Here is a 15,897-nt window from a genome sequence, read left to right as displayed (position 1 = left end):
GACTAGTGGAGCGCCCCAGGGGTCGGTGCTGGGGCCTCAGCTGTTTACCATTTATATAGATGATCTGGAGGAGGGAACCGAGTGTATGGTGTTGAAATTTGCTGATGACACCAAGATTGGTGGAACGGCAAATTGCGCGGAGGGTGTGGAGAGTCTGCAGAAGGATCTAGATAGGCTGGGCGAATGGGCCAGGAACTGGCAAATGGAATTTAATGTTGGCAAGTGCAGGGTGGTCCACTTTGGTAGGAATAATGGTAGGAAGGACTATTACTTACGTGGTGAAAAACTGCAGCAGGCGACGGTGCAGAGGGACCTTGGGGTCCTTGTGCATGAGTCGCAAAAACCCAGCCTGCAGGTGCAGCAGGTGGTCAGGAAGGCGAATGGGATGCTGGCCTTCATAGCGAGGGGGATTGAATATAAAAGTAGGGAGGTCTTGCTGCAGCTGTATAGGGCATTGGTGAGGCCGCAGCTGGAGTACTGTGTGCAGTTTTGGTCGTTGCACTTACGCAAGGATATTTTGGCCTTGGAGGGAGTGCAGAGGAGGTTTACTAGGCTGATTCTGGAGTTGAGGGGGTTGAGCTATGAGGAGAGGCTGAATAAACTAGGCTTGTACTCGTTAGAGTTTAGAAGAATGAGGGGAGATCTCATTGAGACATATAAGATGATGAATGGGATGGATAGGATAGAGGTGGAGAGACTCTTCCTGCTCAGAAAGGACAGTAGGACTAGAGGGCACAGCCTCAAGATAAAGGGGGGGTGGTTTAGAACGGAGTTGAGGAGGAACTTCTTCACTCAAAGGGTGGTGAATCTCTGGAATTCTCTGCCCATTGAAGTGGTGGAGGCTACCTCGCTAACTATTTTAAGACGCGGGTTGATGGGTTTTTGATAAGCGAGGGGATTAAGGGTTATGGGGAGAGGGCGGGAATGTGGAACTGAGCCACGACAGATCAGCCATGATCTTATTGAATGGTGGGGCAGGCTCGAAGGGCTAGATGGCCTACTCCTGCTCCTATTTCTTATGTTCTTATGAAATCAGGACTGTGATGAATACGCTCCAGTTATCTGATCAACGTAGTTCCACCAACACCTGGAAAGCTTGATGCCATTCAGGACAAAGCAGTCCACTTGATCACACCGTCCACCATTTGAAACATTCACTGCCTCCATCACTACAATGGCAGCAGTGTGTATCAGTTAGAAGATGAACTGCAGCAACTCGCTAAGGCTCTTTGACAGTACTTTCCAAACCCACAACTTCACCATCTAGAAGGGCAAGGGAATTGATGAATGGGAACACCACTACCTGCAAGTTTCCTCTTCAGTCCATATACCAGCCTGACTTGGAACTATATTGCTCTTCCATGTGGGAACAAAATACCTCCCTAATAGCACTGGAGTGATACTTGTACCTGATGGGCAACAGAATGTGGCTCACCACCGCCATCTTGAGGGCAAAGTAGAGATGGGTAACAAATATTGGCCTTTCCAGCATCCCATGAGAAATTTAAAAGAATGCAGAATGCTCCTCTCAGCCATTCGTGGAGTCATTTGACGTCATTAAAGAATATTGTGTTCTTAATCTGAACAATTACAACAGAACTATTACTGTGGAAATTGAAACATCTGATTTGACTGCCAAATTTCTGTTTTGCAGAGCAGGTGAAATTTCTGGGAAATTTATCGCGCTTTTATCCTAATATAATGCCATCAGCTGAAGTCACACAGCTCTTCCACTATCTCCTGAAATATGACAAGAACCCCCTTTCTCTAGTTCTTGTGATCTGACATCACATTAGTTACCTTCACATCTGGCCAGCTGAATATGTATTGTGTTATGGTGCAATGTTGTATCCACCCATATGCCATATTTGATCAACTTGGGCCATTGTCTGGCTAGTGAAATGTTAAGACACTCTATATGCATTGGTAAATAGATCCTTTTTTTTTTGAATAAGCCTCTTTATGCACACAAAGGAAAATGGTACCCATATAAATTGAGGACTGTTACAGCCTCGGTCCTGGTTGATTTATTGTTGGAGTAAAATGGATGCGATCACAGTGATTTATAGGAGAAATAGCTCCATTGTGCAGCTCCACCACCATGCCTCAGGCCAGCTTTCCAATGCTGTGGAATCTACAAATTTCAATTGTGAACAGCACCAACAACATACAAAAGCAATTTTAGTGAATCTTTCAACTTGTTGTTGAAGCCCTGGATGGTTTAGCTTAGATTTACATTTTTAAAAATGTAACTAGTAGATACTGGCCTAGCCAACAGTGCCCACATCCTTTAAGAGAATTTAAAAAAACTGCCGCGGGGTTGACACTCCACTTATGCAATTTAAGCATGTTTTAATCTATGATGGCTGGAAATCTAATGCAATTAGGAATGCTCCTGAACTTTTAAACTGCTCATAGTGGCAGAGTCCTAATATGGTTGTACTGCTGCTTGATTTGTGTAACTGCAAAATGACGTCTGCTTTCTGACACAGCAATGGCAACGACTGACTCTGGAGTGCAGCAGTGCCAGACCCCCCGGGGCATCAAACCAGATTTTAAATGTTCTTATGTGGCCTTCTACTTTCTTAAACCGTCTTAAAATGTAGGAAAAATACTAGCAATGTAGCAAAGCTGTGGCTTTATTAGCATGGCTGTACAGAGCTATCACTTGACTGTTAACTAGTTATGGCACTCAGCACAGCCTCTAGTGGCACAAAAAGGGACAGAAGGTATCATTGACAATGCTACTAAGTGACACGCACTCAGCAATAACCTACCAATGATGCTTAATTTGGATTTCACCAGGATCCCTCTGCTCCATATTGTATTACAGCTTAAATGTAAATTTGGACAATGGATTTGAATTCCAGAGAAGAGGTGAGAGTGACTGCCCTTGGTACCAAGACAGCACTTGGCTTAGTATTGCATCAACCCTAGCAAAATTGACATCATTAGGTATAGGGGCAAATTCTCCACTTGCTGGAGTCATAGCTAGCACAAAGAAATATGTTTGTGGTTGTTGAAGGTCAATGATTTGTGTCTAAGGATATCACTTCAAGAGTTTCTCAGGTAGTGTCCTAGGCCCAATGACCTTCAACTGCTTCATCAATGACCTTCCCTCCAACGTAAGGTCAGAAGTGGAAATATTACAGATGATTGTACAATGTTCAGCTCTATTCCCAACTCTTCAGATAATGACGCAGTCTGTGCCTGGAAAACATTTAGGTTTGGACTGATAAATGATGAGCAGCATTCACACCACTCAAAATGCCTTCAACATGACAATTAACTACTTATATCAGTACATTCTATGGCATTGCCATCACCAATATTGGGATGGGGAATATCATCATATACTAGAAACCCATCTGGAACAGCCATAAAAATACTGTGGCTAAACAGTAGGTCAGAGGCTGGAAATTCTGCAGTGAGTGACTTACCTCCTGACTCTTCAAAACCTGTCCACCAGCTACAAGGCACAAGTCAGGACCATGATGGAGTACTTTCCACTTGCCTGGATGAGTGCAGCTCCAACAACACTCAAGAAACTCGACACTATCCAGGACAAAGCAGCCCGTTTCAGCGACAACCATGTGCATCACCTTAAATGTTAATTCTCTGCACCACTGGCATGCAGTGGCAACAGCGTACACAGTGTAGAAGATCTATTGTAGTGATGTACCAAGGCTGCTTCAACAAACCAACAACCTCTAACGATAACAAAATAGTTCCTTTCACGTAATCAAAATTTCAAGACACTTCACAGGAGCAATATAAGAGATAATGTGACACTGAGCTGCAAAAGGAGTTATTGGGTCAGATGACCAAAGGATTGGTCAAAGATGTAGGTTTTAAGCAATATCTTAAAAAGAAAAGCAAGGAAATGAGGTGGATTCGGGATGTAATTCTAGAGCTTATGGCCCAAGCAACTAAAGGCATGGCTGGTGTTGGAGTGATTAAAATTGGGAATGCTCAAGTGGCCAGAATTAGATCAAAGCAGATGTTGGAGGGTTGTGTGGTTAAAGAAGATTAGAGGTAGGGAGCCAAGGAGGGATTTTGAAATAAAGATAAGAATTTTAATACTGAATGTAGGTCAGTGAAAACAGGGTATTACCTGGGAGATGAGTGCAATAGGCACAAGGGAATGTCCCACCTATAAGTTCTTCTCCAAGACATGTGCCATGCTGACTTAGAAATACATTGGCATTCCTCATTCATCAAATTCTAGAACATCCTTATGAATATTTGCGAACGCTATACAACTGCAGTTTGCAAGTTGGTGATGCTATTTTAAATGATGCATTTGGAAGGCTTCCACTGTTCTCCTGTTCCGTGCTTCCCTAATGATTATTCAACATGTCTCCCTGTTTCCTACAGGATTTTTAAAGTGGATGTTATAGACTGCTAAAGTTATCTGTAATTTAGTGATTGGTTCCCTAATGATGACCAAGAATGTGGTGGCATATTGTTCACTTGCAAGATTAGTGCAGCTCTAACAATGTTTGAAGCTTGATGCCATCCAGGACAAAGCAGTCTGCTTGATTGGCACTCCATCCATCACCCTAAACATTCTTTCCTCCACCACTGATGCACAGTGGGAGCAGTGTGTACCATTTACAAGGTGCACTGCAGCAACTCATCAAGGCTTCTTCGACTGCACCTCTCAAACTCAAAACTTCTACTACCTAGAAGGTCAAGATGCATAAAGACATGACTAACTGGAAGTTCCACTTTAAGTCACACACCACCCTGATTTGAACTATATTGCTGTTCTTTCATTGTCGCTGAGTCAAAATCCTGAACTCCCTTCCTAACAGCACTGCAAGAGTACTTGCATCACATGGACTGCAGCGGTTCAAGACAGTCGTTCACCACCACTTTCTCGAGGGCAGTTAAGGATGGGAACTAAATGCTGGCCTAGCCAGTGACACCCACATTCTATGAAAGAAAAAGATTCCTTACTCTAATAGTGCACTGCCTATTAAAATATATCTGCTGCCTTGGAAAAAATGGACTTGTTGATGAAGGTATAGAGTCGCGACTTTTTTTTAAAAAGTGTGATCACAATTCTATTAATGGATGAATTGAAGGTCTCAATTTTTTTCTAGGTGAGACATGCATACAGCAGAAGGCTTGAGTTGGATTGTGATGCTCAGAAAAAGCTATTTCTGTTATGATTAGTTATACTAACGCTCATACTGTTGAATCATATCATTCATTTGATACAGTTTTTGGGTGCTGGAACCCCACCATAATCCATTGTCAAAGATGCAAAACATTTTGTGCTACTGGTTCTGTGTCAAATATCTTGCGAGTGAGAAAGATAAACTATATCTAATAAGAGAGCAAAAGCGGATGCTGAAATCTGAAACAAAAACAAAAAGCTGGGAAATCTCAGCAGGTTTCACAGCATCTGTAGAGAAAGAACAGAGCTGATGCTTCTAATTCTGGATGAATTGAAACATTAGTTCTGTTCTGTATAATAATAGAGGTATAATTATCCTGATTGCGTAAATGACAGCAATTGGGTTAAATATGAGAGATTTTAATCATGGATGTCTACCAATAGCATTGCAGTGAGAGGTGATAGTGTCATTGGTTGACCTGCCTGTTTTATTCTCCATGTTGAACATTCTCTGAGCTATATTGGTTCCTGATTCCCCAACATCTCAAATTTAAAGTTTTTATCCATGTGTTTGAATGACTTTACTGCTTTAACCCTCCCTATCTTTCTCTTTCTCTCCAGCCTTGCTACTTCTCAAAATTTTCCATTTCTCCAGCTGGTCTTGTTGGACCTTTGCTTTTTCTTTGTTGCAGCTTTGCTGGCTGTGCTCTTAGTCCTCAAGCCCAATGATATGAAATTTGCTCCCCAAACCTTTATGATTTTGCACTTTTATCACCACTTTTAAGACCCTCTTTAAAATCTATCTCTGACTTCAGCTTTGACCATCCTTCCTAAGATCAGGTTTAGAGGGAATGTGAAAAGCTGAATGCTGACTGTACTTAATTGGTCATGAGAGGGGACTTGTCTACGCATTGGATCAGCTGGCATAGTTGACCCAAGGTCACGCAATCTCAATGATCTCGAAACATTAAGAACCTTATCTATCTTTTATCATCTGGAATAGTAATTTGTAGGGTTGTTCTAAAAAAAAACTCAAGCTCATAATTTACGTTTTCCTGGAAAAGGAAATGATTGTTGCCTAGGGCTTCACTGCTGTTAAGTAGTTAACAAATCTTGGAGCTGGATGCAATAGGATGTTGTGTTGTGATTGCCTTTAACCAGAACTGATTTTCAGTTTCAGTCTGTGTATTCCCCTAACTCCAGTTAGGAGGTACCTAGCATTCCATTCAGGCCTTTGTTTATGGGATCAATGCATGTTTCTCAAGCAAGGTGAGGCTGATCACAAATATTTCTGACTATCCATTGATCCTTATGAGGTTTTGAATATATTCAGTTGAGAACATCAGAGGTGATGCAAGGTCTTGTAATTGGGGTTTTCTGCAACTGTGTAGCCAGCTCCGCATCCAGCATCGCCTTTGTGGCCCCATAGGTTTTGATTTGTTATTGTCACATGTATTGGCATACGGTGAAAAGTATTGTTTCTTGCGCACTGTACAGCCAGTAGTTGGTCAGATCGCAAACAATGATGAGACTGAGTATAGGAATGAGAGAGAGAATCTGGTGAACTGGTGCGGGGAAAAATAATCTCTCCCTCAATGTCAACAAAATGAAGGATATCAACTTCAAGAAGCGTAGAGGAGAACATGACTGTCTACATCAATAGCAACAAAGTTGAAAGGGTCCAGATCACCAACAACCTGTCCTGTTCCTTCCATGCCGACACCCTGCAGGTGCAGCAGGTGGTCAGGAAGGCGAATGGGATGCTGGCCTTCATAGCGAGGGGGATTGAATATAAAAGTAGGGAGGTCTTGCTGCGGCTGTATAGGGCATTGGTGAGGCCGCAGCTAGAGTACTGTGTGCAGTTTTGGTCGCCGTACTTACGCAAGGATATTTTGGCCTTGGAGGGAGTGCAGAGGAGGTTTACTAGGCTGATACCGGAGTTGAGGGGGTTGAGCTATGAGGAGAGGCTGAATAACTAGGCTTATAGAAGAATGAGGGGAGATCTCATTGTGACGTATAAGATGATGAATGGGATGGATAGGGTAGAGGTGGAGAGACTCTTCCTGCTCAAAGGACAGTAGGATTAGGGGGCAAAGCCTCAAGATAAAGGGGGGGCGGTTTAGAACGGAGTTGAGGAAGAACTTCTTCACTCAAAGGGTGGTGAATCTCTGGAATTCTCTGCCCGTTGAGGTGGTGGAGGCTGCCTCGCTAACTATTTTTAAGACGCGGGTTGATGGGTTTTTGATAAGCGAGGGGATTAAGGGTTATGGTGAGAGGGCGGGAGTGTGGAACTGAGCCACGACAGATCAGCCATGATCTTATTGAATGGCGGGGCAGGCTCGAAGGGCTAGATGGCCTACTCCTGCTCCTGTTTCTTATGTTCTTATTATAGTTAAGAAAGCCCATCAATGCCTCTAATTTCTCAGGAAACTAAGGAAATTTGGCATATCAGCTACAACTCCCTCCAATTTCTACAAATGCACCATAGAAAGCATTCTTTCTGATTGCATCACAGCTTGGTGTGGCTCCTACTCTGCCCAAGACTGCAAGAAACTACAGAAGGTTGTGAATGTATCCCAATCTATCTCACAAACCAGCCTCTCATCCATTGACTCTGTCTACACTTCCTATTGCCTTGGAAAAGCAGCAAATACAATTAAGGACTCCATGCACCTTGGACATACTCTCTTCCACCTTTTTCCTTTGGGAAACCGATACAAAAGTCTGAGGTCATGTACCAACCAACTCGAGGACAGCTTCCCTGCTGCCATCAGATTTTTGAATGAATGTGCCTTGCATTAAGTTGACCTTTCTCTACACCCTAGCTTTAACTGTAACACTACATTCTGCACTCTCTCGTTTCCTTCTCCATGAACAATATGCTTTGTCTGTACAGCGTGCGAGAAACAATACTTTTCACAGTATACTAATACATGTGACAATAATAAATAAAATTAAAGCATATTGTTCATAGAGAAGGAAGAGAGAGGGTGCACAATGCAGTGATAGTGTCAGAGCTAAGGTGTGGAGAAAGATCAGCTTAATATAAGGTAGGTCCACTGTCTGAGAACGGAATGTGGCATTAGACCAATCTCTTTTGGGTAGAGCCATAGTCTCTGCCGTATTTTGAAAACATGTTCTTTTTTAAAGCAGTTTCAGCTGCAGTTCAGTCGTTTTGTGAAGACTTCTGATCCTTGGAGACTAAATAAACCACACATGAGGTTTATGAAACAGCTGATTTGTCTATGGTCACTCCTGATTTTTATACTAAATCTCTCTCTCTCAAGAATTTGTGTCTTGATCTGTGAGGTGGTGAAGTTGGCATATTTGAGTTATAATTGAATAATCATGGAATGTTTTGGTCATACTTTTCCGCTGGGCCTTCAAAATTTGAATGTTGTGAAAACCGTTTACTAAAACCTGATTTATTTCAAAAATGTGCTTCCATATCTGATTTCAGCAAACCATTCCCTGGCCTGCTCTGTGTGAATGATTATTGTTAATTGCTCTCATTGCTATTGCTGGATTGGAGATGTCACTGTTAATGATTTACTATGCCTATTCTTAAGTTATGAATGCTTGGGTGAGTGGCTGGTTCAAAAAAACAACCGTTTTTAATATACATTAATCTGTTAAAGTTGCATATTGTGTGGCAAAGAGGATCTTTATGTGCTGCACTGGTATTCAGCATTTGGCAGGTTTGAAGACAATATGGCACCTGACCTAAACTGTGATTTGACTAAAGTTTTCGAACCTGGCAAAATGCAAGAAGTGTAAGATGCAGGGGGTGCGAGATGTGTATTTTTTTGTTTTCAACCTGTAGAGATCTGTGAAGTTGAGGCATGATTTATGTTTGAATTTGATAAACTAATTTAATAGCTGAATCTGCCACCATGTTGTAAGGCAATTTGGTGTCTTACTAAGATGTATGGTTAAACATAAACTGTTCATTGGTAACTCATAACTATATACATATCTCCAAGATACAGCACTATCTAGCTGCTATCATTCTGCCAACCTCTCAGATTCTGTCTACACCACTCTGTCTTCTGTCTGTTGTCATGTGTCTGTCTATACTGCACTGTTCCCCAGTCCCATATTAACCCTTGCTTTGCAAAAACATCCTTGCACGACAGTATTTATCAACTTCTTTCTGTTTGTCAATAAAGTTATTTTAAATTTTGAGATCTCACTTGAAATTTTGCAAGTTATGTCCCTTTTAAAATTAAAACCATGTTCAGAAAACTGTCCTAGTTTTGCTCTTCCTGTATGTAACACCATATCGTTACCAAATAGGTTGTGTATTTCCTAAAGTCATGTGGTGATAGTTTTGAGTTAACTGCATGAAAGTGAAGATCATCATGCCAGTGGTTCTAATGGATAGTGCAAATATCTTGCATGCTCTTTTTATGCAGCCTGTTGTATCCTACTCATTGCATCTTCTCTTTTGCTGCTTAATCACTTCTTCAGTACTTAATTGACATGAATGGTTAATTACAACTTTTCTTGAGGAGCAAAGGCCTCCGGTATTTTCAAATTGCTTAATTTGAACTATGGGATAACTCAATTTTTTCAGGCAGAAAGCAACTTTAGGTCCATTTCTTAAACTCAATACTGGAAAGCAGGTTAATGTTTAACTTGCGCGCCTTGGATGTACAGGACACAACTGCACAATTTGCACATGAAACAAAACTTGGCAGTATTGTGAACTGTGAAAAGGACGTGGACAGATGGGTAGAATGGGTGCACAAACAGAATTTAATGCAAAGAGTAAAGTGACTGATTTTTGCATGAAAAATGAGGAGAGGCAATGTAAAACAAAGTAGTCGCAGTATTCTACCTGGCCCCTCAAGCCTGCTCCTCCATGGCTGATCTGATTGTAACCTCAAATCTGCATTCCTGCATATCCCTGATAATCTTTCACCCTTTCGCTTATCTATCAACTTCTGCCTTTAAAATATTCAATGACACTGCTTCCACTGGTAGCCTTTTGAGGAAGACAGATCCAAATACTCATAACTCTGAGAAAATAATTCTCGTCATCTCTCTTGAGTGGGTGACCCCTTATTTTTAAATAATGATCATTATAGAGAGGGTACAGGGGACCTTGAGAAATATGTGCATAAATCACTAAATGAGTGAGCTGTTAGTAAAGCCCATAGGGTCCTGGGCTTTATAAACAGGGATATAGTCAAAAAGAAAAGTTTTATAATAAACCGATTTAAAACTTCCTTGTTATGTGCATCACACTTTAAAAAAGATGTGACGGTATTAGAATGGATACAGAAAAGATTGTTGCAAATGGTTCCAGGTTTGAGGAACTTCAGTTAGGTAGATGGATTAGAGAAACTGGGCTGTCCCCCGTGGAGGAAAGGAGATTTAATAGAGGGGTTCAAAATCATGAAGCCTCTAGATAGTGTGGCTAAGGACTGTTCCACTGGTAGAACCAGAGGTCTATATGTATGTATATAGAGCATGCAAGAAACAGTACCTTTCACTGTATCCCAATACATGTGACAATAATAAAACAAATCAGATTTGAAGTGATTGGCAAAAGTAACCACTGCAATGTGAGGATTTTTTACGCTGGCAAGTGGTTGGGATCTGGAATGCACAAGCTGGTGTGTAGTGGAACTGAAGAGGGTTGTATTTTTATATGAAGAGAAAACAATTATAAGGCTACAAGGGAAAGGTGGGGAATGGAACCTGGTGAATTGCTCTCCAGAGAACAGGCACAGACATGAAGGGTGAAATGGTCTCCTGTGTATTGACCATTCGTGACTTTTTTTATGAACTTTTCTTCTAGCTCTGTGGAAGTAAATGACTTTCCATTGTGTTTCAATGACTAGCATAATCTGTGCATCTGTCCATACAGCACCATATGGTTGCAGTGAATTGTCAGAATGTGTTCTTAGCTTCTTATGTTAACTTCAGAAATTCAGCCTGGACTTCTGGAGACCCCGGAACCTGACCTTGTGTGGTGATTTGTTCAGCATAGAATTTCTATAGGAAAAAAAATGCTCCTGTTGCTTGCTTTCTTCACCCATCCACTTTCTTGTCCCGATTTTTATTATTCCCAACCGATTTTCCCTTCCCCCATCCGAGGGTGGGCAGGTAAATTGGTCCGGGGAAACTTGCCAATGCTGCTTTGTGATCTTTGTGCCATTGCCTTCCTATTTTAGGCTCTCTTTTCTCCTGTGCATGGCTGGAGCTTGGTTTGTATTTGTTGTGATAGCTGTGCCTGAAGATTTCTTTAAGTGTGAAAATTATGGGCATTGAGTCTTAGTTTTGTATTCCCATAGTGACTCAGTAAGCTACAGTGTTGCTGAAACCCTGATTTAAATTCATTTTTAAGGACAAGATTTCTTCTTTGAAACTCTTAATTTCTTTTCTCAGTGCTTTGTTGGTAGTGTTTTTTTTTGTTTATATCCAATTCAGTCCATTCAAAGACATAGCAAGTGAGATATTCCCGATCCAAGCTGATAAAATAGGTTCCCCACTTCTTTTCTTGGGTTTGATCTACGTGACCTAAGCCGATTGGAGTAGGCATTGTATTTCCTCCAAGGCTTGATCTTATTTGCATCATAGCCAAAAGGCTAAGATGCCACTTTAATTTTTTTTGCCTCAAATGAAGCCTTACTGTAACTTCATGACTTCAACGAAGTGCAGGATGCCAAAACTATACTTGATCTTAACCAGAAGGCTGAGAAATGAGACCTGGGTATTTGCTTTTGCTTTGGGTGCGGCTGGCAACTGTGATGAAATTGTTGTGATTTTCTGATGTGATGTTAGGGTTCAAGTTTCCATTCAAATTAATTTACATTTGCATATGTGATGCTTCCGTGAAACAAAAGCAAAAAAAATGAAGAAAATGCTGGAACATCTCAGCAGGTTAGCTTCTGTGGAGAGAGAATAGAGATAACGTTTCGTGTCTGGATGACAAAGCAAGGAGCTGGTTTGTTGGAGGGAACAACTTGTGGCCAAACATTCAAATTTAACCGCGTTTTCTTTGATTTGCATGAAAACTCCAAAGTGATTATTCATTGCTTTGTCAATTACTATCTCTGAAATTTACTGTACTCTTTCTGTGGGCAACATAGGGTGCACTTCTCCTGTTTCATCACCTAACCCAATTAAGTGAGAGCTGGAACTCCTTGTAACTTCAGTGGCTGGCATGAAATGTGTGACTTGGTCAGTTCTCCGTTCATACTATAGCAAACATTTAAGATTTGTTGTCAGAAGTTTGCAAAGGGTGTTCATAAAATGCTAGACCCATTTAAAATTCATTCTGTTAGATGAAGAAAATGGGATTTAGAATAACTGTTGCTTTACGTATCTCTTGAGTTCATGTATGAAGTGGAATAATTTTATAAAAGGTGGAAGGGACAGTTGTGTCCATTTACTGAGAAAGTGAACAGGATATCTAGGTGATGGACCTTGAAATCCCTGTCTGCATAGTTGCCTTCATTTGAGAGACATTTGAACCAGTTTACCAAGTCACCACAGGTTAGTGTGATGCCGTCTTTTTTTCAGTGGGTAGAGCATTCTGCCCCCCCCCCCCCTGCATCCACTTTAGAATTATACCTCTTGTATTGTCTCTCCATGTTCTTTTGAGCAAAATGTATCTTTTCGCACATCTCTGCATTGAATTTCATCTACCATTTATTCGTCCAGTCATTCCACCAACCTATGTCCTTTTGAATAAGCAAAGTACTGCAAATGCTGAAATCTGAAACAAGAACAGAGAATGCTGGAAAAATTTTGCAAGCCTGGCAGCATCTGCAAGGAGAGAAAAACTGAGTCAAATGTCCTGTGACTGTTTGACACTTCATCAGAACAAAAGAGCAAGAAAATTGTTAGCTATTAAACTCTCTGGGACAGATGTCGCAATCTTCTGAGCAAGAGAGATGGCCTGCGTGTGTGTCCTTGGTCTGCTGCAATGCTCCAGTTGAGCCCAGTGCAAACCGGAGGAGCTGCATCCCATCTTTCAATTAGGCACATTGCAGTTCTCATGACTCAACGTTGAGTCTAACAACTTCAGATTGTGATTCTTCTCCTCCATCTTAAACCTTTTCTTAAGTATCCCATACATTTATTGTCCCAGTGCAAATCCCCAGCCATTTGCCTCCTGTTCTTAATGTTGCTGTATCTTATAGCAGTCTACCCAGTTAAAGTTTAATGTCCACACATTTTCCCTCTCTTTATTCTGATGAAGAGTCAAATTGACTCTTCACAGATGCTGCCACACCTGTTGAGTTTTTCCCAACATTCTCTGTTGCATGTCCTTTTGAAGTTCTACACTAACCTCCTCACAGTTGTTACAAGTTTTACATCAGTCTCAAATTTTGAAGTTGTCCTGTTAACGATGGTCTAGGTCATAAATATGTATCGGGAAGATCATATCTACGGCGACCTCTGGGGAGCTCCACTACAAACCTTCCTTCGGTCTGAAAAATGACTATTAACTACCATTCTGATTCGTGTCGTTTAAGCAGTTTTGTATCCATGTGATAATTGTCCCTTTTATTTCTTGAGCACTAACTTCATTAAATGTATGCAGCACTTTATTAAATTTATGTTTTCTTTGTTCAGTTTTGTTGTCAATGAATACAGCAACTTTTTAATTTATCTTTTTTTTCTAAATAGAAATTATCTCAACAATGGCATCGGAACATCCAGGTCCTCCTAATCCTAACTGCAAGATCATGACCTTCCGTCCAACTATGGAAGAGTTTAAAGATTTTGGGAAGTATATTGTGTACATTGAATCCCAGGGAGCTCATAGGGCTGGTCTGGCAAAGGTGACTCCTCATTTCATTCAATTTGAGTTAGGCATGACCATTTTAAATTACCTGATCCAATCAGATTTGTTGATCCAAATAGTGTTTATTTAATAATTGGTTATTTAATAATCATGCAAATAATATAACGAAATAATCACCTCATCCCTGCCCAGGCTTGGAATGTACAAGGAACAGGAATGACGTTACAGCATGATTACCGACAGCAGATTACTTTCAAATTGATTACAACAGAATTCTCCAATTGAGGATTCCGCTGTCTGATTCTTGAGTGAGATGTCATGTTTTGTGTGCCTGCAGTAATTTATAATGATGTTATCCCAGATTCCTTCTTGGCTCTTCGCTGCATGCGCTTTCATGACTACTTTCCAATCTTCAACAGAACTTTACCCTGAGACATATGAGGGAGGAATGGGGAATCACTTGCTGCATGGGGTACCTGGCTCCTCCAAAGCACCTCTATTCTGCACTGTATCTAGTTGATGTTGCCTGAAGTGATGTGTTCCCAGAATGTTGGGGTTGAATGAAAAATTCCATTCACCTACAGGGGTTGTGCCTTGTAATGCGCCCTTCTCTAGTGAGGAAAGACGCGTAGAATTATCTGGAAAAAAAAATCTTGGCATTTTGTGTACACTGTATGTTTATAAAATTAACTTACGTGATTGTAAGTTTATACAGTTGAAAAATGGAAATGACGGGTACTTCAGTTCTTGATTTGCCACCAAATATTGTAATCAGGTGCATATAAAAGGTATTGTGAAGGGAGGGTGAGAGAAATTCACAACGACTGTGTGTCAGTCTGCCCTCAGAGAGAGAGAGACTGCGCCCCCTCACCTGCCCTCGGAGGAAGACTGTGCATCCCTCGCCGCAGGGGGAGGGGGCTGCGCCACTGCCTGACGTGCTGGGAACATTCCCGCTGGAGTGCATAAAGGAATGTATTAAAATATTTCAGTACATTTTTTGTGTCTCTTTACTTTGTTGTGCAGCCAGATGAACCAAATGCACACTTTGATTTTGGTGAGAGGAACTTTCCTCATATACAAATTTCTCAGTGACCAACGTACACAATTGCATGATAAGCTTTCGTATTTTAAGAAATTTACTGTAACAAACTAAAATCATCATGAACTAAACCTTATTTAAACAACTGTTACACTAAATGACAAAAAGGCAATCACATTAGTATTCCCTATTATCGTGCTGGGATAATGTTATTCGACCAGTCTGCTTGAGGCTCAGGTTAATGCCTGTGGGCCTGTTTTCATATTCAGCCATGGCAGCTTGTAGAATTTAAATTCAAATAATGAATCTGGAATATAAAGCTAGTCTCAGTACTGGCCATCATGACATCTATTATCGATTGTTGTAAAAGCTCATCTGGTTTACCAATTTCTTTTAGGGAAGGAAATGCCATCCTTACCTTGTCTAGTTTACATTAACTCCAGACCCACAGCAATGAGATTGGCTCTTAGCGACCCTTGGCAAGGACAATTAAGGATGGACTTCAAATGCTGGCCTTGTTAGCGACACCCACATCCCTTGAAAGAATAAAACGATCTTAATACAACCGAAGATTGCATGCCACGTTTAAATAACATACTCTCAGTAGAAACGCAGTATTGCATTTAAAGTGCCCAAGTTCTTCCCAGTTCTAATAGGATCTCTTCTGCCTGCCCCATCACAGTGAATCTCCTTTCAAAGTGTCCATTTAAACAAAGAATTCACTCAATACTCAGATGGATTTGGGGTAGAAAGGCATCCATTGGGACTTTTTTTTAATCCTTCACTACAAGCTATGTTTTTTCAAACAGGGAGCCTATCTTCACTAGAAGCCTGCTTGGCATAGCAGCACCTGGTTTGAGTCGTCTTCCCCAAAGACACTCTGGCTGGCTCTGAGAGTCTGTGAAACTGCATGCAGCAAAAACAGCGACCCAATTTTCTTACTTTCGATAAGCTTTGACCCCTATGACA

General features: G+C 41.1%; 1 protein-coding gene across 2 annotated transcripts in view; it reads left to right on the top strand.

Annotated features, from left to right (window-relative positions):
- The window catches only part of kdm4b (lysine (K)-specific demethylase 4B), a 406,075-nt gene that overhangs the window by 66,918 nt on the left and 323,260 nt on the right, over positions 1 to 15,897 (top strand). For both annotated transcript variants that reach the window (XM_080213068.1, XM_080213069.1), the window contains exon 3: positions 13,772 to 13,926. In XM_080213068.1, coding sequence (XP_080069194.1) covers positions 13,786 to 13,926 — 141 coding nt within the window. In that variant the 5' untranslated portion in view covers positions 13,772 to 13,785. The remainder of the gene's footprint in view (positions 1 to 13,771; positions 13,927 to 15,897) is intronic.

This window comes from Carcharhinus amblyrhynchos, chromosome 26 (assembly GCF_965287045.1).
Source record: "Carcharhinus amblyrhynchos chromosome 26, sCarAmb.v2.hapA, whole genome shotgun sequence".
In the NCBI taxonomy this organism is placed as follows: domain Eukaryota; kingdom Metazoa; phylum Chordata; class Chondrichthyes; order Carcharhiniformes; family Carcharhinidae; genus Carcharhinus; species Carcharhinus amblyrhynchos.
The sequence above is the reverse complement of the archived record's forward strand: the minus strand, read 5'-3'. Positions and strand labels throughout refer to the sequence as shown.